Here is a 22,230-nt window from a genome sequence, read left to right as displayed (position 1 = left end):
ATAAAAAAATGCATTGTTAAAAATTGTGTAAAGTACGGAACCCTTGGAATACGAGTCCGACTCGCACTTGGCCGGTTTTATTTATTCATTGTAATAGACGCACCCTATGTCACACCCACAACAAAAAAACCGCATCAAAATCCGTAGCGTAGTTTTAAAGATCTAAGCATACATAGGGACAGACAGCGAAAAGCGACTGTTTCATACGATGTAGTGATGATTATGATGATGCATATCTCTTAGCTTCTAGTTTATTTAGCATATAACTGCTTTCAAAGTTATCCCAATGCACCTTATCCATTCAAAGGGAAAGGGATACCACGCCCTATTATATGGATCTTATCAACTTTGTCTTGTCACTTGTTGCCATGGTTACGGTCGCCCGAGTCACTCCTAAAGGGGCCCACTGACTATCAGTCCGCCGGACGATATCGGCCTGTCACTTGTTCGGAACTGTCAAATTATTGTTCTGACAGGCCGATATCGTCCGGCGGACTGATAGTCAGTGGGCCCCTTAAAACCCTTATGTTATGATATTTAAAACTAGTATAGTACATGGAGACTATATAAAGGAGCCAAATCTCTATGTATGAAAAGTGTCCATCAAAAACAGTAATTAGGCGGCGCCACCATACACCGAAATACTACCAAAAACATCCAAAAACAACCTACGTAATTTGGTCGGGTTATTTGTTACCTTATATTATGGTTCATGTTATACTCATGTCCCAGAGCCTAACTAGCGCCACCGGAGAGATTAGGAACTATTATTTATAGCTGAAAGCTGGTCACTTGCAACTTGCTGGCCGGGTTTGGCAATAGTTCTGCCATAAGAGATTGTCGTCCTTTCTATACCGTCCATAGTATAGTAGTTCGCCCCGAACTGAGAACTCGCGGTTCGCTAACAAGTTAAGATCAATTGAATGCACCTACCTAGTCGGCAAAGGATCGAAAACCGCGTGCGATCTATTGCAAGGTCTGTGGAGCCCATAGACATAGTTTAGACATGAAACCGAGCGACCAGGGGTAAGAGAAAGACATATTCATGTATTGACAGGTTAATGTATGGCAGCATAATACTTTTTCTCTTTCACTTATAAATTTCGGTATTTCGCCATCGACTCCTACCTATGCTGCCATAACCCGACCATGAAAAAAAACCCGGTCGGTGATAAGGACAAAGCATGGCACTATTTTCTCTTTCCTCTTATAGGCATCGCAATAAGACTATCTTTCTCTATCAAAGAGTGTCAGGCCCTAGGTGGAGCCCTTAACTGATAGCTTTAAGTCCCCATAGAGATTAAAATAAACTGTATCTGTGGGGATACAGATAACCCGTAGTCTTGTAAAATGTCAAATACCTACCTATATTTTGTTTATTTTATTTCGGTCTTATAAATCTTGCCAATTATTTTAATATTGTAATTGAAAAAACAATATAATAAGTGTAAACCGAGCACTTTCATTTGATACCAAAGTCGACCATACTTTCTTGCAAACAAAATGACCAGAATAGCAAGACCCCTCACAAATAGCTTTTTGGCCTTCTACATTGCCTTCTACGCTCTTCTAGCTCCATAACCCCTTGATCGAGCCTGCTCATAATTTAATGACTTACCCAATTGCATTTAAATTAGAACATATAAATTTGAACAAATTTGCTTAAGTGGGACTGGGCTGGGCATGTCTGCCGCATGCACCCTGAAAGGTGGGCCAAAATGGTTACCGAGTGGGACCCACGGAACACCATAGATGGTGCTGGCCGGGGTGCAGGCAGGCCGAAAAGGAGATGGCGGGACGACTTGGACGCATTTTATCCGGATTGGCGGGACACTACAAACGACAGGGTCGAGTGGAGGAAACGAGGGGAGGCCTTTGCCCAGCAGTGGGACACCAAATTATTAGGCTAGTAAAAAAAAAAAAAAGTTATTGTCCATCAAACTATCCTCTGATAGTTCAGCTTAAAAACATCGAAATGGCGGGACGTGCCCCTAGCCGGCCGTATGTTCCAAGTTGAATGTAAGAACTTCACTTCGCTTCGCTTGCTCGTTCGATAACCAAACACAGTACATTTTTATGGCAGTTAGCTTTTTCCATAATGGGACATCTACATAGCGTATTAGTTAAACGTAGTCCTTATAACAATTCTTCTTAAAAACTATGCTATTGCCGCCTGGCCTGGCTGACGGGCGGGACAGAATAATAACACATAAATGTTATTCCACCCATGTTCCACCCGTATACAACGCGTACACCTTATCAATCAGAATGCACGAATTACGTATCCGTGCGCTTCCGTGGCCATCTTTGGCGATTAACGGGTTATACTTAGCAAAAATTAATAGGTAGTGACATAGGTACCTACCCACTTAATTCTTATTTTATTTTGTCATTTTATTTAAATTAATAACCTGCATGATTTTTTACTAATGATAGAACTTGCTAATATTATGGCTCGTGCGGAATGTCTTTTATTGTTTTCACTATTAGGTACTTTATTAATCAATTAATTAGAAATAACGAAATAGTAAGCAAATTTAGCAATACGTACTTACGTAACTGTAATTTCTGTCGAAAACGTGTAAGTATAGATATACTAACACGTTTTCGGACATAGATATGTCCGACAAAGACTTCGCTTGCCAACCTACGGCAACCCTGTGGGCATACTTTCGCAGAGGATATATGTGGTTTGCTGAGTTTGGGCAAGCATGCAAAGTATGCAAAAGCGTCATTGTCTACCCAAAGGCAAATAAAAAACACTTTTGTAGGTAATACATTTTTTATTTTTATTTTTGACCCCTTGTACTCGTATCGAGCGAGACTTCAGGAGAAAATGTCAAGTTTCATTATCTAGGTACATTAACATCAATACAACACTAATACTTCAGTCACAGACTTCGTATACCGCGCTACTCGAATGTTGAAAGTCATGATTTTCTAGAGAAAGTTCAAAGGCGTCACGGTGTTCCGAGAACTTATCGAAGAAATAACTCGTATTCGTGTTACAGTTTATTTCTGATGTGAAATTGGCTTTATTTAAATTGCGTTGTGGCGTTGAGCAATTATAGCTTAATTCTATTAAAGCGCTATTTCTAACCATTGACTTTCTCGGCGTAGAATGTTTATTAAATAAGAGTTTAACCATGTTCTGGTCAAGCTTTGCGGTCTTGACGACGGCCGCTTTGGCTACTATGCCGTCGACTATGTCCGACAAATCACTCCCGTCGACACTTTCACTGGCAGTTTGAAAAATATGGAGCAAATGTTTTGATTTCTTTTTAACCAATGTCTCACCGTCTTGAAGATCAATAAATATATTGGTATTGTTCTCATCCTTTAGCGACATATTTTTAAAGCTATTTCGTAATGAATGTAACATCTTGGAACATCTTCTTTTTTTACTTGCAATAAAACTATTAAGACTTCTTTGTCCTTTACTGTTAGAACAATTTTTTAATTTTCTTTTGAGTTTAACAACCTTTACAGATAGCTTACTGGAATTCAACCCCGGCGTTTTATTTGTTAAATCACAATTTCTTATGGAGTCGGTGAGATTAACAATTTGCTTTTCGTTTATTTTTTTTACTTTTCTGTTATACTTCCTCTTAGGCTTTTCGCCTTCCTTGACATCGTTTTTCCTCCTACGGCCTGATTTATTTTCCTTCTGTGGCTTCTTAATTGATTCTTCATAGGCTTCGACTAAGTCCGGATAGTATTTCCATAATAAGTCTTGGCGTTCCGTTGTCGTCCACGGAGTATTTCTATCTTCATCTTCTGTAACAAATACATAGAGGGTCGGTCGTCAAAAAAAAAAAGTATAAAATGGTACTTTTACCCGACTGCATCAGAAGGAGGGTAATGTATTTCGAGCGTGGGTATGTATATTGTCCATTTATTTGGCACGCCTATTTTACGCGTATTTGTGATCTACCCACAAAGCGTTGTCGTTTGGTACCCCACATGGTATGTTTAAAAGAAAAAAGTAAAAAGCCGACTTTATGACGTCACAGCAACTACCCTCACCACTTTCGCGCTTGTCATCTCATATATCTGTGTTCAGGACATCATTCTGAATGTACTGATACCAAATATACTCATTATATTATTACAAATACATTATAAATATAACATTAACAAATCTTCAAATTTCAATATTAAACTTGTTTTTATTTTAAGCATACTCTATATTTACAAAATTAATTAATTAAGTAGCTCAAATCGCTCTCTTTTAACCTGTATAACTTTACGCATTCTACCATAGAATAAGTTGCACGCGGCACGCACTGCCTCATCTGGTATATCGTCTCATATCTTGACCAACCGATGCTTGAATGAATTTAAATTAATTCCCTGTGTGCTCCCAATCCTGCTGAGCATGTATCCCCATATACAAAATTCCAACGGATTTGAATGTCTGGTGAAGATGCAGGCCATTCTTGCCACGGTATAAAATCGGACGGGGCACTGTCTTGTTGAAAGCAATAATAGTCATCCCCATATAGGCCAGGAAATACATGCCCAAAAAAGTTAGTTAGGGGGTGAACATATCAAAAGTCCCCGGCCATCCATCGTCCATTTTTCGGTTTTTCGATTATATTTCGGAAACTATGCGAATAAGCGACATGGCCACTTATACGAAATGAAAAGTGATTTAATTTGTTACAAGTTTTATTAAGTCAAGTTTTTCGATAGCTTGTATCGTTTTTGAGATATCCGCTCTTAAAGGTTTATTTAGGGCTCTCATTTTTATCTTGATTGTCTACATCAGTGAAGCTGCTAGGCCGGGTTTAGTATCGTTTTCGTCTAAATCGGAGGTGCTGAATTCATTTATGGTATCAACATTGACACCATTCCTAAGTAAAAACAAAATTTAAAAAAATGTTTTTTTTTTAAACATCTTCACGCTTAAACCGCTGAACCGATTTCGTTGAAATTTGGTATAGAGATGATTTGAGTCCCGGGACAATACATAGGATAGTTTTTAAAACCAAAATCATTTTTTGAGGGTGTGAAAAGTGGGGTGGAAGTTTGTATGGGGAATCAATAACCGCTGAACCGATTTAAATAATATTTGGGATGGGTTTCATGTTTGATTTAGTTGAAATTGATACCCCAAACATGACTTCAAACCTAAATTTAAACAGTATTAACCTCAGGAACTCAACTTCAGCGAAGAAGCTGAATTCCCCTCACACCAAATTTCACACCTTCAAAGTATGATTTTTGAGATAAAAACTTTTTTTTTTTTCTTTTTTTATGAAATAGGAGGCAAACGAGCAGACGGATCACCTGATGGTAAGCGATTACCGCCGCCCATGGACACCCGCAACACCAGAGGGGTTGTAAGTGCGTTGCCGGCCTTTAAGATGGGAATACGCTCTTTTCTTGAAGGTTTGAAGGTCATATCGGTCCGGAAATACCGCAGGCGACAGTTCATTCCACAGTTTAGCTGTGCGAGGCAGGAAGTTTCTAGAGAAACGCACAGTTGAGGACTGCCAACCATCTAAGTGGTGAGGATGGTAATGTTGTCGCGTAGGGCGATGGCGAAAAGAAGCTGCAGGGATTAATCCGAACAATTCCTCGGAGCACTCCCCGTTATACACGCGATAGAAAATGCAGAGCGAGGCCACATCTCTACGCAGCGCCAAGGAGTCAAGCCGTTCCGAAATACGCTGGCAGTCGACAATTCGAGTCGCTCTTCGCTGGATGCGGTCCAGAGGGAGAAGCTGGTATTGGGGTGCCCCTGCCCAAAGATGAGAACAGTATTCCATGTGTGGGCGAACCTGCGCTTTATACAGCTGTAGGCGGTGAGCCGGCGTGAAATACTGTCTCGATCTGTTGAGCACACCGAGCTTTTTTGAGGCTAATTTGGCCTTACCCTCTAAATGGCCGCGGAACTGGACTTCACTCGAAATGTCGACGCCGAGGATTCCGATACTGGCTGCGGCAGTCTGGGGAGTGCTCTCAAAACGAGGTGATACGACAAACTCTAATTTTTTTGCGGTAAACGCGCAAACCTGTGTCTTGGCAGGGTTAAAACGGACTAAGTTTAGTCGACCCCATTCAGAGATTTCTTTTAGGGAAGTCTCAATTTCAGACACAAGTTTGTACCGGCTCTCGATGACGTTTTCCCGAGAGATATTGGTGCGGCCGGTGTAAGAGGCATCACCCGTACTATCATCAGCATAACAATGAATTCCGCTGATTTGCAGCATGTCATTGATATGCAGAAGGAATAGCGTGGGTGATAGCACACAGCCTTGGGGGACACCAGCATTCACAGACATGGAGTCTGAGCATTCGCCGTCAACTACGAACTTTATGCTTCTGTCTGCTAGAAAGCTACTGACCCATACACATAATCTCTCGGGAAGCCCATAAGATGGTAGCTTCGAAAGAAGTGCTTTGTGCCAGACGCGATCGAAGGCCTTCGCTATATCCAAACTAACAGCCAATGCTTCACCCTTTGTCTCTATCGCCTGTGCCCAACGATGTGTCAGGTAGACTAGAAGATCACCAGCCGAGCGGCCTCTACGGAAACCGTATTGTCGGTCACTAAGCAACTGGTGGTCCTCTAGGTACCGAAGGAGCTGGCAGTTGATAATGGACTCCATTATCTTCGAGAAAAGGGAGGTTATAGCTATTGGCCTGTAGTTGGATGGATTTGAGCGGTCGCCTTTTTTAGGGATCGGGTGCACCAAAGCTGACTTCCACGAGGTCGGGACTACGCCGGAAGAGTAAGAGAGCCGAAAAAGACGCGTTAAGACCGGTGCCAACTCGGGAGCACACATCTTCAGCACAACCGCAGGGATTCCATCGGGCCCACTCGACTTTTAAACTATTTTATGTCCTGTCTCGGGACTTAAAGATCTCTATACCAAATTACAACTAAATCGGTTCAGCGGTTTAAGCGTGAAGAGGAGTTAAAAAAAGTTATTTGTTTAAAGTTTATATGTTTTTACTTGGGAATGGTGTCAATGTGATACCATAAATGAATTTGGCACTCCCGATTTCAAACATGGCCTAGTAGCTTCATTGATGTAGATATCAAAATAAAATTGAGAGCTCCAAATAAACCTTCAAGATCAAATATCTCAAAAACTATACAAGGCGAAAAACTTGACTTAATAATACTTGTAACAAATTAAATCACTTTTCATCTTGTATAAGTGGCTCAGACGCATACTTTCCGAGATATAATAAAAAACCGAAAAATATAACCTTCAAACCCCCGTCTCCCCCGCGGCACAGGGCTACTTTTGATATTTCAAATTTCAAAATTATTTATTTCATGTAAGTTACACACATAGAAAAACAAGAAAATAAACATTCAACATAATTACAACAAATGAACACATAATAAATAGAAAATTACAAATAAGTATAATACAAATAGGTATAATACAGTGGCATCTAAACTATTCAATTTTAGCTACCACTGTATCACGCTTGTAGGGGAATGTAGTCCCTCACAGTGAAGGATCATGGGACAGTCAGGTTTGTCCGCTATCATTCTTAGGATGGTGTTGGAACTGTCCCGCACTCGGCGCACCAGGGAAGCGGCGTGCCCACGCAAGATCGCCTGAAAACAATCGACGCGTGCCTCCGCAAACATCCCTGATGCGCTACAGAAGCGAGGCAGTCCCATCATCACCCGGAACGCGTTATTATACTGGACTCTAAGGGCCGTTTAGGCCCGTTGCGAATACTGAACCCTAAATAGTCCTACCAAACAAATTTACGGAGTCAAAAATTGTGTTCCTAGCATTTCCCTCTATGCCTTCTTTAGGCCAAGCAATAAGATACAACTTTTCTGTTTTTTGTAGGCCTTCAATTCAAGATCATGTCGTAATATACGACTCATTGATCGTCGGGATATCTTCATATCTTTAGCGAGTTTACTGCACATTGGGCTAGTTTTCGCTTTTAATTATATTTTTGACACGAATAGATGGTTTTAAACTAGGTTTGGACCTGATTCTTGAAGATCCCGTTTTTTTAAATCGCAATGGTCCGAGATATGAACCTTACAATAATATCTAAATGTTTTAGTTTCTGAAATATCTCGCACTGTCGGAATTTTTGCCTGAATACATTTACAACGAGCTGGCGTTTCGCGTCCATGTTCAAAACAATAAAATAAAAATAAAACAATATATATCAAGCTCACGTCTAGATATCATAAAGACGCATACATTCTCGATTAATAAAAAATAATATAGTTTAAAAAAGTTTCGCTATAAATGGCATTACAAAACTGGGACACTTAGGGCCAGTTGCACCAACCACAATTAACAGACTGATTAAGGCGCTAGTCGCTATTGTTGGCCGTAAACTCTTACTTTCTAGAGTATATATCTGCTGAAGGGTTCAACAAAAAAATATGAAAAATATATATATTAATCTACATTCTATGTATAATATTCCTAACGTTTGACTTTTTCCCTGTGACTTATAGTTTCTCCATAAAAGGAACATTACGACAGGCCGTTTTGCGACTAACTTTGCTTATATCTCCTAAACGGTTTTTTAGATTAAAGTTATTTTTAAACTAAAATAAATGCTTTAACAGGCACTACAAATGCAACGTTTCATAATGTTAAAAAATAATATTTTTTCAAAGAAATCGAATATTATTCAACATTTTGTGCGTATGTAGCTCGAAAAAAGCGTGGCCGGCAGTCGTGTGCTAGCTTTGAGACGAGGAGGCTGTGTCGCTCGTCGCTCCGTGCCTTCCTTGTACTCTGTATGCTTGTACTGAGTCCAAGTGCAATAAAATTGGAGTTATTGTGCCCAAAGACTAAATAACTGCAGAAAGTTGATTTGATTCTGACGCGCTTTAGCGCGCTTAACACGGTGTTTCGCAGCCTTTTATTACGAAAATAATGACAATATTTCCACTTATGTTTGAGAAAGCTTCATTTGAAATATAAAAATAAAAGTTTTCTAACATGCGCGGACATATTGCCATTTTTACGTTTTTAATGAAGTTCGATTCCTAACAAAACAATAATTAATTGATTAATATAGGCTATCAATTTACGTTGTATATAGATATTTATTATTTATTTATTTTCAAGTTTAATTTTTTTGTGTTGGGAGATTGGGTAATCTCCCATTGTTTGGTGGTGGTTGATGATGAAAACGAGCAGTGACAAGTAAGAGTCAATTGATATTAATTTATAAGCTAATCATAAATGAAAGTAGGCATAATCCAAATATAAACTTTTTATAAATAATGACCCTTACAATTGATTAAGCCGTGTAGTAAAAAGACCAAAACGGCCTGTCGTATTTTTTTTTTGGCGAAACTATAAATTAAGGCGAAAGGAAAAAATCAAACGTACTACTTACCACCGCAACAATTTTACGAGTACCTATGCTATAACGCAATAATTAGTTCGTATTTTACAAATGTTTTCTTGTTCAGATACGAATAGACCTTGCATTTCGTGGAGGTAGTAAATTATTATAATGGTAAATAATACCTCTTTAATTCAGAAACTATATACATACTTTACTGTTACGGTCTATAGCGTATTTCTTGTAAATGGGTAAACAAAACAATTATGAAAAAAAAAATTAATCGTTATTTATTCAACAATTATAACATTTAATTTTTTTCTTGAAATTTATAGTTTCACCGTAATTAAATAATACAACAGGCCATTTTGCGGCTAACTTTGGTTATTTCTACTTAACGGTTAAATCAATTAATATTATTTTTAAACTAACAATAATGTTTTAACAGCTGACGGTCTTTCCACCGTGATACAACCGGGCGACGATTTGTTATATTAACAATATCATCTAAATTCTAAACTATCATGTGACAAAGTATAATGTAATGGGATGCGATGACTGAAAATATTTTTTTTTACATGTTCATGTGACCAGCTGACGGTCCACCGAGATAAAACCGGCTGACCATTTTTATTAATTCACATTAGCATCTAAACTATCATCTGACAAAGTATCAAGCGGGAGGCGATGACAATATATTTTTTGCGTGTTTCGCTGGCTGCCATTCCTCAACCCACCAACGGAGCGGCAGCTGATGTCCACAGGGGTTCATCATACAAAGCCGTTAACCACTATATCGGAGTTATTGTGGCCAAAAAATAAATAACTGCAGAGCGCTGATTTGGTTGTGGCGCGCTTGTAATATAATGATGATATTCCCACGTAATGTTTGAGAAAACTTCGAACTTCGAAAAATAATACTAGTTTAACACTAATAGGTAGGTAACATTTAACAATTCCCAAAATGTTATATGTAGGTAGACTAGGTAGTAGGTACTTACTTAATTTTATAAGTTAACTATTAAATGGCATTATTTATATTTATTTATTACGGATAAAAAAATGACTATAGAATAAACACACTGTACGCCTCAATTTAGTACATACCAAGCTCTAGCTATAAATCTGTCGAATTGACTTAGGTATTTATTTGTTAGAAACAGATATAAGACAAATTAACTAATTGAGGCTTGTAAAGTATAATCCATAAGGGAGTATATTTTTATTATAATTTACGACCTCCACTAAACGCATGATCTACTCATATTCAAACGACAAAATATCTGCAAAAGATACACAAATACGAGTATAGCGCCAACCGCGCGCCTCTGGGCTGTAGCTTATTCTTTGAACCTCGTTGTGGTAAATTCACGTACGATCGCAGTGAGCGGGGTGCGGGTACAGAGACGCTAAGACGCTCAAGGACACATCAGCGACTATCGTCTTAACGTCAAGCAGCAGAGAACTATGAAACTTCCCATACAATAAAATTTAGCGAACGGTAAAACGGTGACAGACGGTTTGGTGCAACCGACCCTTAATCTGCCCAACCCTGTACACGTCGTAAACGACTGTTAAATAAGGTCTTAGGGCAAGTATGGTAATATTAAATGTTTGGTTTGATACGACGGGCCATGCCTACCTATGAGGCATACCTATGAGGGTGAGTTAATAAAAAACCGAATAGACAATTAAGTTTCAAAATATTGATATAAATTACTTATGTATTTGCAATCTCTCTCAATTAAGTATAAAAAAAATAGTTCATGTTTATTTGTTTTTCAAAAAACTATTGAGGTTTGAAGTGATTCAGTTTCATGAAAATGGAGAAAACTAAGGATCGAGTTGTCATACAGTTTTAAGTTTAATTAAAAAGGAAAAAGACGATGACTCGCCGATTCACACGGCTACCATTACGATGGCAAAAAATTAAGTATTTCTTTGATTTAATACTCCATTTGCACCATTTGCAGGATTTGCGACTTACGTATGTGTCCAAATTTCATAAAATGGCTACTACGACAGTCGACAAAAAAATCCACCAAACACCAAAATAATCGACGCCAAAAATGGCTATTTTGAAAATTATATGAAAACTATGTGAAAACGGAAAAATGGCCCCGGAAAAGCCTCGGTTTAGTTGTATCGAGCTAGAAGGAGCATATGTAGACAAATAAATTAGTCAGAATCAAAAATCTTTGTTTTTTCGTCTTCATTTCGGAAACAAAGTACATTCTACACTGATAAAAAAATACAGTCCTTACTAGAGTAAATACTTGCCTTCAAACTGTTCATCCGAAATGAAGGCCTCGTACTGACCGTCTATATCGGTCCACTGGACCTCGTAACTGGGCACACCTGCAATGGACATTGGACATTAAACACGACGGTAAACCGCGCTACATGAACTAGAACCATCAAAATATATGAGGTTAATTTTGGGAAGACCGTCTATCGGACAAGTCCGTCTACAAGCTGTAAGTCTCGTTTACACTGTATATAATTGCGTTTGTACATGACATAAAAAGGTCAAATACGGACTAAATCGGTTCAGTCAGCACGCAGTCTAAGCGTGAAGCGTGAATAAAAATATATATATATATATATAGGTATAATATATGTTTTTATTTCGGAAGGTGGTCAGTATGATACCATAAATGAATTCAGCATCTAGATACCAAACCTAACCTAGCAAAGATATCAAGATAAAGTTGAGAGCTCCTCCAAAATTTACATCAAAAATCTTGGTGGCTCCACTTTTCAAATCCATCTTGGGTCCTAAGGACCAATCCTACCAAAGGAAATCTTTGGTTCCCGAAACGCCGTACTTCATCTAGTAGTATCCCTATTTTTTACCATTTTGTAGTTGTCGACTATACTACGAAAGCAACTACCTAATGAAATGACCAAGGTTAAGTACTCGTTTCAACTTGCCTTTAGGGTTTCGTTTTTTCTTGATTGTAACTGGTTGAATGGTTTTGTGGGCTAGGTTGTCTTGAAAATGCCACTTTGTCAAAAGAGGTAAAAACTTTTGCACGCTGTACTTTTCCGACCAATCCAGTTTTGACGACATAAGTTTCTAAAAAATAATACGAAAATTAAGGTTTACAAGAAATTCCAATAACACCAGCCCCTAATTTTATCCCGTCGGGATGTCCTGGGGATTCTAACTAACTCATTGTTTCTCTTTACTCACACACCTAACAGATTTTAACTTAGTAAATTATAAGAAAATAAATACAATATCTCTTCATACAGAAGCGAGCAAAAACACAACTCTAGGAGCTTAGTCTAGGAGTAGTGATAATTATCAAATAATATTAATAATAAAGATATTGGGTTATCGATAAAGGAAACACAATTTTTGGGAATCCATCTACATCTCAAATTAATTTGTCCAAAATTTTTAGGTACGGAAAATAAAGAAAAATTAATACCACAAATTGTACCAGGCTTGGTATAGGTTTCTTCAGAGTGTCAACGTCTAAATTTTCACGAGTAGAATCTAGGAACTCCTTCATAACTTTAGGTTCTGGAAACGGCATGCCGCAAGAAAGCGCCCGAGTGCGCAGCGCCAGCTCTCGTTTTACGGCGTTCACTTTCGATCTGTGCACAATATTGTACAATCACTAAAGAGGTGTAGTGATAGCGGTTTGCCAAAAAACGCAGCAAATGGTGTTAAAGCTATGAAAATCGGCACGATTGATCTCTAGTCCATATAAATCAATTTAACCCGAAGCACCAAAAAATTAAATAAAAAGGAGAGGAGTTATGACGTCATCTTTTTTTGTATGGGAAAATAGTAGATTGTACAACAAGGGCACAAAGCGATTTATTTTCATACGAGGCAATTTATGGGTCCGAGAAGCAGCGAGGACCAATATAGCCGAGGATTAAAATAGGCGTTTGTGCCTGAGTTATACACACTGCTTTTCACTTCGATTGTGAGTAAAATAAAACAATGGCAAACAAATAAAATACATTTTTTTTCTTTTTTTTTTTAATTTTTAACACCTCATATTTACCTTAAGCCCACTGCACACTCGTGCGCGAATCGCGGCGCAAAGCCGCGAACGCGAGTGTGGTGTCGATTTCGCTGATTAGCGAACTGTCCACACTCGCGTTCACGGCTTCGCGCCGCAATTCGTGTGGAGGGAGTTTTAAGTCTTTATTCATACTGCCAAATTATAACTACATTTTGTAGTTTATTTCTATAATAACTATGCTGTATTGTAGGATTTTAATGATTTAGTAATATATAAAACACGGATTATTAAAAAAAACGGACCAAATTAAGTGGAATAACAATATTATCAGATTATGTTTTATTGTGTACTATGGCGGTAATTTGATTGTCTTAGTCTTTAAAAAAAATTACTTTGTGCTCTAGAGCATAAAAGTAGCATTTGGTGCAGCCTACATCTAGCACAAAGGAGAACTTTGCGAGCATGAGAAGTGAAAAATATATTTTTGTTCAGAAACCTATCTATATCTATATATATATTGTGTAGTATTAAATGAAAGGGCATTCTGAGCCGGTTCTAAAAATACATCACATTATGACATTTCAGTCACGTGTTTTAAATTAAAACATACCAAGTTCCTTCCTTCTTCCTTCAGAATTCAGATCCTTCAGATACGATACCGTTGAATTATTTTTTGTAAAATATACCACAAATAATACCGAATATCCTCATATCTAACCCCAAGAAAGCAATTTTGAAAATAATTTCAGTTATTGTTTAATTTTTTCAAAATATTGAAAAATATACCTACACAAGAAATATTTAAAAAAATCTTAATTAAAATATTTTCAAAATTGCTTTCTTGGGGTTAAATACGAAAATACTAAGTATCATTTGTGGTATACTGTACAAAAAAATCAGTAATGTATATCGTATCTGAAACTTGATATTTTGTGTGAAAAACTAAACAAACTATACCAACTGATGAAAACGCGCAGTTAAAGGATTATATAGTTATTACATATAATTTTATGATTAATATGTACCGTATCTGCAGTAGTTCCATTAGTCTCGTAAAATAGGTACTGAAGTAGAACTGTGTTACTTAGTATATTGAAATTTAAAAAAAAATCTTAATTAAATTATTTTCAAAATTGCTTTCTTGTGGTTAGATATGAGGGTATTACGTATCATTTGTGGTATATTGTACAAAAAAAGAATCTGCCATATCGTATCTAAAGTAGTCCGAACTAGGTATGTTTTGAAAATTATTTTTATTTTTATTTAAAACACGTGACTGAAATGTAATGATGTGATATATTTTTAGAACCGGCTCAGAATGCCCTTTCATATGAAACCACACACGATAGGTTTCTGAATATATTTTTTTCCGTACAAAAAAAAAGATGAAGTCATCTCTCCTTTTTATTTTATTTTTTAGTGCTTCGGGTCAAAATGATTTATATGGACTAAAGATCAATCGTGCCGATTTTCATAGCTTTAACACCACTTGCAGCATTTTACTAAATTTCGGGGTGAACCGCCAGGACTAGTGGATACTCTTTTTTTATTGTTGTTATTGCGTGCCTTAAGCTAAGGAATAACTGTAACAGAGAAGGTCAGAAGACTAGCATTGCATAAAGGAAATTTCTAAATACAGTAGCGGCAATAAAATTATCATATTGTTATTTTTTTGCAGGTATTCATTCGAAAATTCGTCATATAAAATAAACAATGATTGTATCATTATCACCACCATATATACTTACGTCCTACGTCCCACTCACCGCCCCTTGCCAATATAGGCATCAGCGACGGTAGCACAATGCGGATTGGGGACTTCACACACACCAATTAACGTATTTTATAATTATTCTTTTTTTTATTTGAAAACACTCGAAAGCGAATGTTACTAACAATAAAAACCTAGATTAATCAATTTTTCGCCCTCGTTAGCCTCTGATTTGGCCAGGCATGGCTTGTTTGGCCTGTCTGCATCCAGTCTGGTTTAGCCAATGTTCTGTGTGTAGTTTCCCTGTACGTGCCAGCAGCATTGAGCGTACCTTGCTAAACGGTATCGGGAGGATCGGTCCTGGGCCAATCGCTCCCGCACTCGATCCTTGCCTGGCAAGCTCGTCCGCAGCATCGTTACCCCGGGATCCGCTGTGTCCTTTGATCCATTGTAGGGTGATCTTATTGTTATGACATACCTCCATTAGTCGTTCGTGGCATTCGTGTATAAATTTGGATGCGACTATATGGCTTTTTAGAGCCATCAAGACTGCTCTACTGTCGGAGAGTATGCGGATGGAGGATCCTACTACCTTCCTTGCAGTGATGGCAGCCGCCGCGTTTATGATGCCCATGCACTCAGCTTGGAATACCGAGTTATGGGCTCCTAGCGGAGTGGTGATTGACATGTTCAGGTCTTCTGAGAAGGTTCCAGAGCCTGATCCGCTGTCTGTTTTGGACCCATCAGTGAAGATTCTGAGCTCCCGAGGATTGAGTCCTTCGTAATTGTCGTCCTCGTATAACTGTATTTTGTACCTTTTGTCGAAGATAGCTTGTTTATGAATCCGATCCGTGCCCGAATTGAGCACTGGAAATTCGTCATATACCTTATCCAGGCAAGTTTTGTGAAGAGCTCCTATGATGTTGGACCATATATTAAGGGCTCGCAGCCTTACCGCTGAGAGACTGGCCTCTTGTTGTATGTGTAGGTGCAGCGGTGGAAGGCTTAACATGACCTCCATGGCTGCAGTCGGTGTGGACCTCGTACAGCCAGTGGTGACCGCGCATGCGAGCCTTTGGAGTCTTTGTAGCTTGTCCCGTACGTTGCCTAGGTTTGTTCTTGGCCACCAAACCAGAGCACCGTAACAGAGTAAGGGGCGGATTATTGTCTTGTAGAGCCAGAGAGTAATTTTTGGGTTGAGTCCCCACCTCTTACCAATCATCCTTCTGCATTGCCAGAAGACAACTCCCGCCTTGTCTATACGTTTGTTGATGTGATTGTTTCAGTTGAGTTTACTGTCGAGAGTTAGCCCTAAGTACTTAACTTCATTGGTCAGCTGTAGCTCGGTTTGGAAAAGTGTTGGTCTGGTAAAGTTGCCAAGCGCCCTTTTATTGGTGAACATTACCATTTCTGTTTTGGTGGGGTTGACTGATATGTCGAATTCTACATGATCAAACGAACTTCAAAGTGAAGTTCGATCAGTATTATATGAGTAAGCTTCATTCGAAGATATAAAAACCAGGTAGTCCTTTAACCTACTAGGCAACTCATCGCATGTTTAAAGTAGGTAGCAAAAACTTTAAATTAAAACAGGTCTATCCCTACTTTTCACCCATTATCAATATTATCATAGCATATTTATTTCTGAAAACATATTTGTAGGAATAATTATCTACCATGTACATACGTGTATGTTATACACAAGTTTACTGTTCCAATTGAGTTATAAGGCATTGTTAGAAGCACGGGAAAGTTTAGCAATGCAGGTTCAAAAAGATATACATATATTAGATATAGCCAGGTTGTATATATATATAATACGTAAAAGTATATATACATATATATATATATATATGTATATATACTTTTACGTATTAGGATATTTAAACAAAATCTAATTTGTTCTTCATAAAACCTAATTGACTAAGATTCCATACAATTTGTGGTCAACTTTGCATTAAGTTTAATTCGATTTGAAAAAGTTTAATACGAGTAAACTCATAAGACATATGTCCTTTTGTGAAATGTATTAAAATTCACTAGCAGTGCTTGTCCGCGATACGGAATTTTTGAAGGCTCAGAACAGTACACTATTGATGACAAGATTCAGGCTCGTCTAAGTGTAATTATCTACGAAGATAAGACGTAATTTAGGCTAACGATACAACCCAGCGTTACCTCCATACAGGGTGGGATACGCTGTGGCTGTGATGTCTTTCCCCGCGTCTTGACGCTTATGACGCGTAGGCCGTGTGATGTCTGTCTCACGACGACTCATCCTGTTTACGATGATCTCTGAGCAGACGACGACAATGAGAAAATTCAGTTATTAGGCGTGTGCACGCGCAAATCGGCTTACAGCAGCTCCTGATCAACGAATAGTGACACGACGTGCAATGGACAAAGACTCACGCGGCCTAGCGCGTTTCCGAGAGCTTCAACTTAACAAAAAACATGTATTTGCTCGAAACATGTCTAACGTCGTTTTTAAGTCCTTTGATTTACCCAAGAAGAATTATATTTTGATTTTTATCAAATTAAAAAATCCACCACGTTCCTGAAATCTAAAAAATATATGAACGTGCATAAATTATGCTTTCTGTTCAGTTATTAAGCATAAAGCATGTCATATGTGTGGCATCACCAAAGGTATTCTAAACAAAAATAATTTATAAGACTAGCAGTCTACTCAGCTTTCGAAGTAATCTTTCAAATAAGATTGTAATTTACTCAAACTCAAATGTTTATTATTGCGCTCATATTACATATAATGAATGGGCCAAGGTCCATTAATGGTAACAGAATATTTATTTATCATTTAATTATATATATGTACCTAATGTACATATATTCGAGCTATTAAAATGCACAATAATATCCAGTTAAACCTGAGTAGGTAAAATCAGCGTTTAACAAACATCATTAGGAATTAATTTAGTATACATTTATAAATGGCTGCATGTGACGAGTACCTTTAAATAGAATAGAGAAGAATAAAGAATGAGCAATGGCGGCAAGCCGCGCGCCCCATCAAGACTAGGTGAAAAGTAGGGATAGACCTGTTTGAGTTAAAGTTTTTGCTACCTACTTTAAACATGCGATGAGTTGCCTAGTAGGTTAAAGGACTACCTGGTTTTTATATCAAGCTTGAGAAATATAATCTACACCAGCGTTCTACAATCCGAAGAGCAGCCTGAGTGAGATCGCAGACTGTACTGGCAAATTTACCTGATATTAATATTGCCAGATCATAAGCGTAGCCTATTGTGTAGAAGTGTTCCTCGTTCAGTTTGGTTATAAGGTTGTTGACTACTAGGTTCCACAGCAGAGGTGACAGGACTCCCCCTTGAGGGCATCCTCGCACCGCCGCCACGGCCTGCGGTTCACCTGCATACCTTATAGTTTTTTTGTTTAGCATGTTCATAATTCACTTTGTTAGTCCGGGTTGCGCGCCGTGGCTATCCAAGGCATTCCCTATGCTGGTAAAGTGGGTCTTGTCGAAAGCGCCCTCGATGTCAATGAAGGTGCCGAGGCACAGTTCTTTGGCATGGATGGCTCTCTCAATGCGGCTAACGACCATGTGTAGTGCCGATTCTATGGATTTACCTGAGCTGTACGCGTGCTGGTTGTTGTGAATCGGTGTGTTCTTTAGCGTTCGATCCCTCAGATCCCTGTCGCTCAGTTTTTCCAGTGCTTTCAGCAGGACAGCTAAAAAGCTTGTAATTAAAGTTGATTAGGATTACATTCACACTTTTAGCCGCATCAAACCTACATCGCCACCTGGCGCGGAATTGCAATCATTCTAAAAAGTTTTTATCTGTCCGGCGACGGTCCCGTAGCCAAATCTCTATGTATGAAAAGTGTCCATCAAAAAACAGTAATTAGGCGGCGCCACCATACACCGAAATACTACCAAAAACAACCTACGTTATTTGGTCGGGTTATTTGTTGCCATATATGGTTCATGTTATACTCATGTCCCAGAGCCTAACTAGCGCCACCGGAGAGATTAGGAACTATTATTTAAAGCTGAAAGCGGTCGCTTTTGCAACTATTCTGCCATAAGAGATTGGCATCCTTTCTATACCATCCCGTAACATTACTTGCCGTCACATTGTTTGCAAACCTGCATACAGATGGCGCCGATTTCAGAATAGTACGTATCATTTACCTATTACTTACGCGCTCAACACGCCATCTAACATCATAGCCGATGAACAGGCAGCCTTGGCTAACCAGTCGTTTACTGGTTACAATGTTTAATTTTGAGCCGTACTATGTTCTCCTCTCGGTATTGATTCATTTTATTGTGCAGCGGTACATCCCGCAAGGAGACACTTAAATATATATGTTTATAGTGTTTATACTGTATGTGATGTGTATGTTATACGTTATGCTGCATGTATCTTTATTCTGCATAATAACAATGCTTTATACAATATACCTAGTCGGCTCATAAGTTCTGTCATATACATAGTTTCAAATAAAATCAAAAGTTTAAGTGTATTCCGTATAATTTGTACAGCGTTTGAAAGCTTATAAACTAGAGAATCTAAATGTATAACATTTATTCAAAATGACCGCCATAATTATCTACACAGGCTTGAAGTCTTCGTGGCCAGTCGTCAATGGATTCACGCACCACTTTCATGTCGATATTGGCCACTGCCGTAGCAAGAGATTTTTTCAGCGAGTCTCGATTTGCATGAGGTTTTGAGCACACCTTTTCCTCTAAATACTGCCATATTTTATAGTCTAAAGGATTAAGATCTGGGCTAGAGGAGGGCCAATCTTCATGCCGTATAAAGTCGATTTTATTGGAGGCGAGCCAGGCTTGTGTAGACTTTGCCTTATGGGCTGGAGCAGAGTCCTGCTGGAAAACCCAATGCTGGTTTAGAAACATCGTATGGGATAGTGGTTTCACAATATTAGTCAACACCGTGTCTTGGTACACTTTGGCACTAGTTTTTACTCCTTTCTCACAAAAATGCATACTAGTGACGCCCGCATAAGAAACTCCCAGCCAAACCATCACAGATGAAGGGTGATGACCTCTTTGAATACGGGGAATGCTATTAGACGCTTCTTTACTTAAGAAGCTTGCTTAAGAATTATAATAATATGACTAAGACGATTATGGTTTCATATAACTGTAAATCGATTAAAAGATCAGTGACATACGTGCGAGAGCTATGCAAAGGATCCGATATCGTGGCCTGCCAAGAAACTTGGCTTCTCCCGCACGACCTTGACTTCGTACATGGCATAGACCCGGACTTCGCGTGTACGGCGACATCATCTGTTGACACTTCGGTCGGTGTGTTGCGGGGCCGACCATATGGCGGACTGGCTATACTGTGGAGGAAATCTAGGTTTCCCCATGTTTCTGTCATCAAGTGTGGCAGTGACAGAATCAATGCTATTCGTATCGTGTTGGGAACGCGTTCAATACTAGTTTTAAATATTTACATGCCTACAGACCATCCGGACCATCTCGAGGAGTTTACTAGCTGTCTCGCGGCTGCAAGTGCAATAATAGAGGAGAACGATATACAGGTGGCTTACATATTGGGTGATTTTAACGCACATCCGAGTGCAAACTTCGGTCGAGAGCTCTTTAGTTTCTGTGCGGATGAAAAGTGGTTATGTGCGGATATTGAAAAACTTGGTAAAGATTCTGGTTCGTTTACGTTCATTAGTGAAGCTAATAATTCCCACAGGTGGCTAGACCACTGCGTTGCTACACAAGCTGCTTGGGACACTATCATAGACGTGAACGTCATTAACGATGTGTCGTGGTCGGACCACTTTCCGTTACGTGTATGCGATCTCGACCGAGCTCAAGGACAATACGCCGCTGGAGGTGACGCCGCCGGGCGGACAGGAGTGCGCTGGGGGATAAGGAATGACCAGCAAATCAAAGACTATCTCTCGTTCTGTGATAAATCATTGTCTCAAATAAATAATAGTTTTAAATGTAATTACTGCGATAACGCACACGACTGTGATACTTTAAGTACCTGTAGATTTTTAAATGACCATTTTATTTATATTGATAGTTTATATTTTAATATTGTATCAATTCTAACAATAGGAGCTAAGAAAGCGAAATGTTCTAGTTCAATCAAGACAAATTCGAAAAAAACTGTACCGGGATGGAATTTCCATGTTAAGGAAAGTCATAGTGTTTTTAGACTGCATTTTAATTGCTGGATTGCCGCTGGTAAGCCGTCCACGGGCCAATTATTTGAAAATATGTGCACCAGTCGTAGAGTTTTCAAAAATAAATTAAGATGGTGCCAAAAAAATGAGGAAAAAGTCAAATTAGATATTTTAGCCGCGTCTAGGAAAAACAAGAACTTTACTAAATTTTGGAACGAAATTAAAAAACACAGTTTTAAACCTCAGTTACCAGTCAGCGTGGACGGTGCCCAGCGACAGGCACAGATAGCCGATATCTTTAGCCAAAGGTTCAAAGTTTCACCAAGACCAGTGCCAGAGTTTGCGCCTAGTGATGAGCGTCATAGTACCGTCACTCCTCAACCACAGCAGCCTATTCATTTCTCTGCTACAGAAATCGCCAAGGTGGTTAAAAGCATGAAGCGAGGCAAATCGCCAGGCCATGATGACCTTAGCCTTGAGCACATACTTTTTTCAGGTGACGTCATATATGGGAAACTTTGTACCTTATTCAATTTATGTTTGCGGTACTCTTATCTTCCGGCCGATATGATACGTACCATTGTCGTCCCGATTGCCAAGAACCGAACAGGGGATTTGTCATCATCGGCTAACTACCGACCGATCTCCCTTGGAACGGTGGTGGGCAAGATATTTGAGCGGTTGCTGCAGCCCAGACTGCTTCAGACGTTAAGTATAGACGATGCGCAATTTGGTTTCCGTCCCGGTCTCTCGACCGATTCCGCGATCGTAAGCCTGAAACATGCTGTGGACCATTACGTGAGTAACAATACATCGGTCTACGCATGCTTTCTTGACCTAAGCCGTGCTTTTGACCTTGTGAATTATGAAATTCTGTGGGGTAACATGCGCGGCTCGGGAGTACCTGAGGACTTGGTACGCGTTTTCGAGTACTGGTACGGAAACCAATCCAACTGTGTAAAATGGGGTGACACGACATCTAATAGCTATAGATTAGAATGCGGGGTACGCCAGGGTGGACTTACTTCTCCGGACCTCTTTAACCTTTACGTCAATGACTTGATG

The 22,230-nt window shown here is 39.0% G+C and overlaps 1 protein-coding gene across 1 annotated transcript in view; it reads right to left on the bottom strand.

Moving 5' to 3' along the window:
* Window positions 1-2,779: 2,779 nt before the first annotated feature.
* The window catches only part of LOC134753904 (flap endonuclease GEN), a 28,016-nt gene continuing 8,565 nt past the window's right edge, over window positions 2,780-22,230 (bottom strand). Inside the window, exons 8-11 of the mRNA XM_063689868.1 lie at window positions 12,744-12,912; window positions 12,241-12,385; window positions 11,587-11,664; window positions 2,780-3,777 (exon numbers count right to left, since the gene is read on the bottom strand). Of these exons, the coding sequence (XP_063545938.1) occupies window positions 2,888-3,777; window positions 11,587-11,664; window positions 12,241-12,385; window positions 12,744-12,912 (1,282 nt within the window). The 3' untranslated portion in view covers window positions 2,780-2,887. The remainder of the gene's footprint in view (window positions 3,778-11,586; window positions 11,665-12,240; window positions 12,386-12,743; window positions 12,913-22,230) is intronic.

This window comes from Cydia strobilella, chromosome Z (genome assembly GCF_947568885.1).
Source record: "Cydia strobilella chromosome Z, ilCydStro3.1, whole genome shotgun sequence".
NCBI classification, from domain to species: Eukaryota; Metazoa; Arthropoda; class Insecta; order Lepidoptera; family Tortricidae; genus Cydia; species Cydia strobilella.
This window is presented reverse-complemented; position numbering and strand designations above follow the sequence as displayed.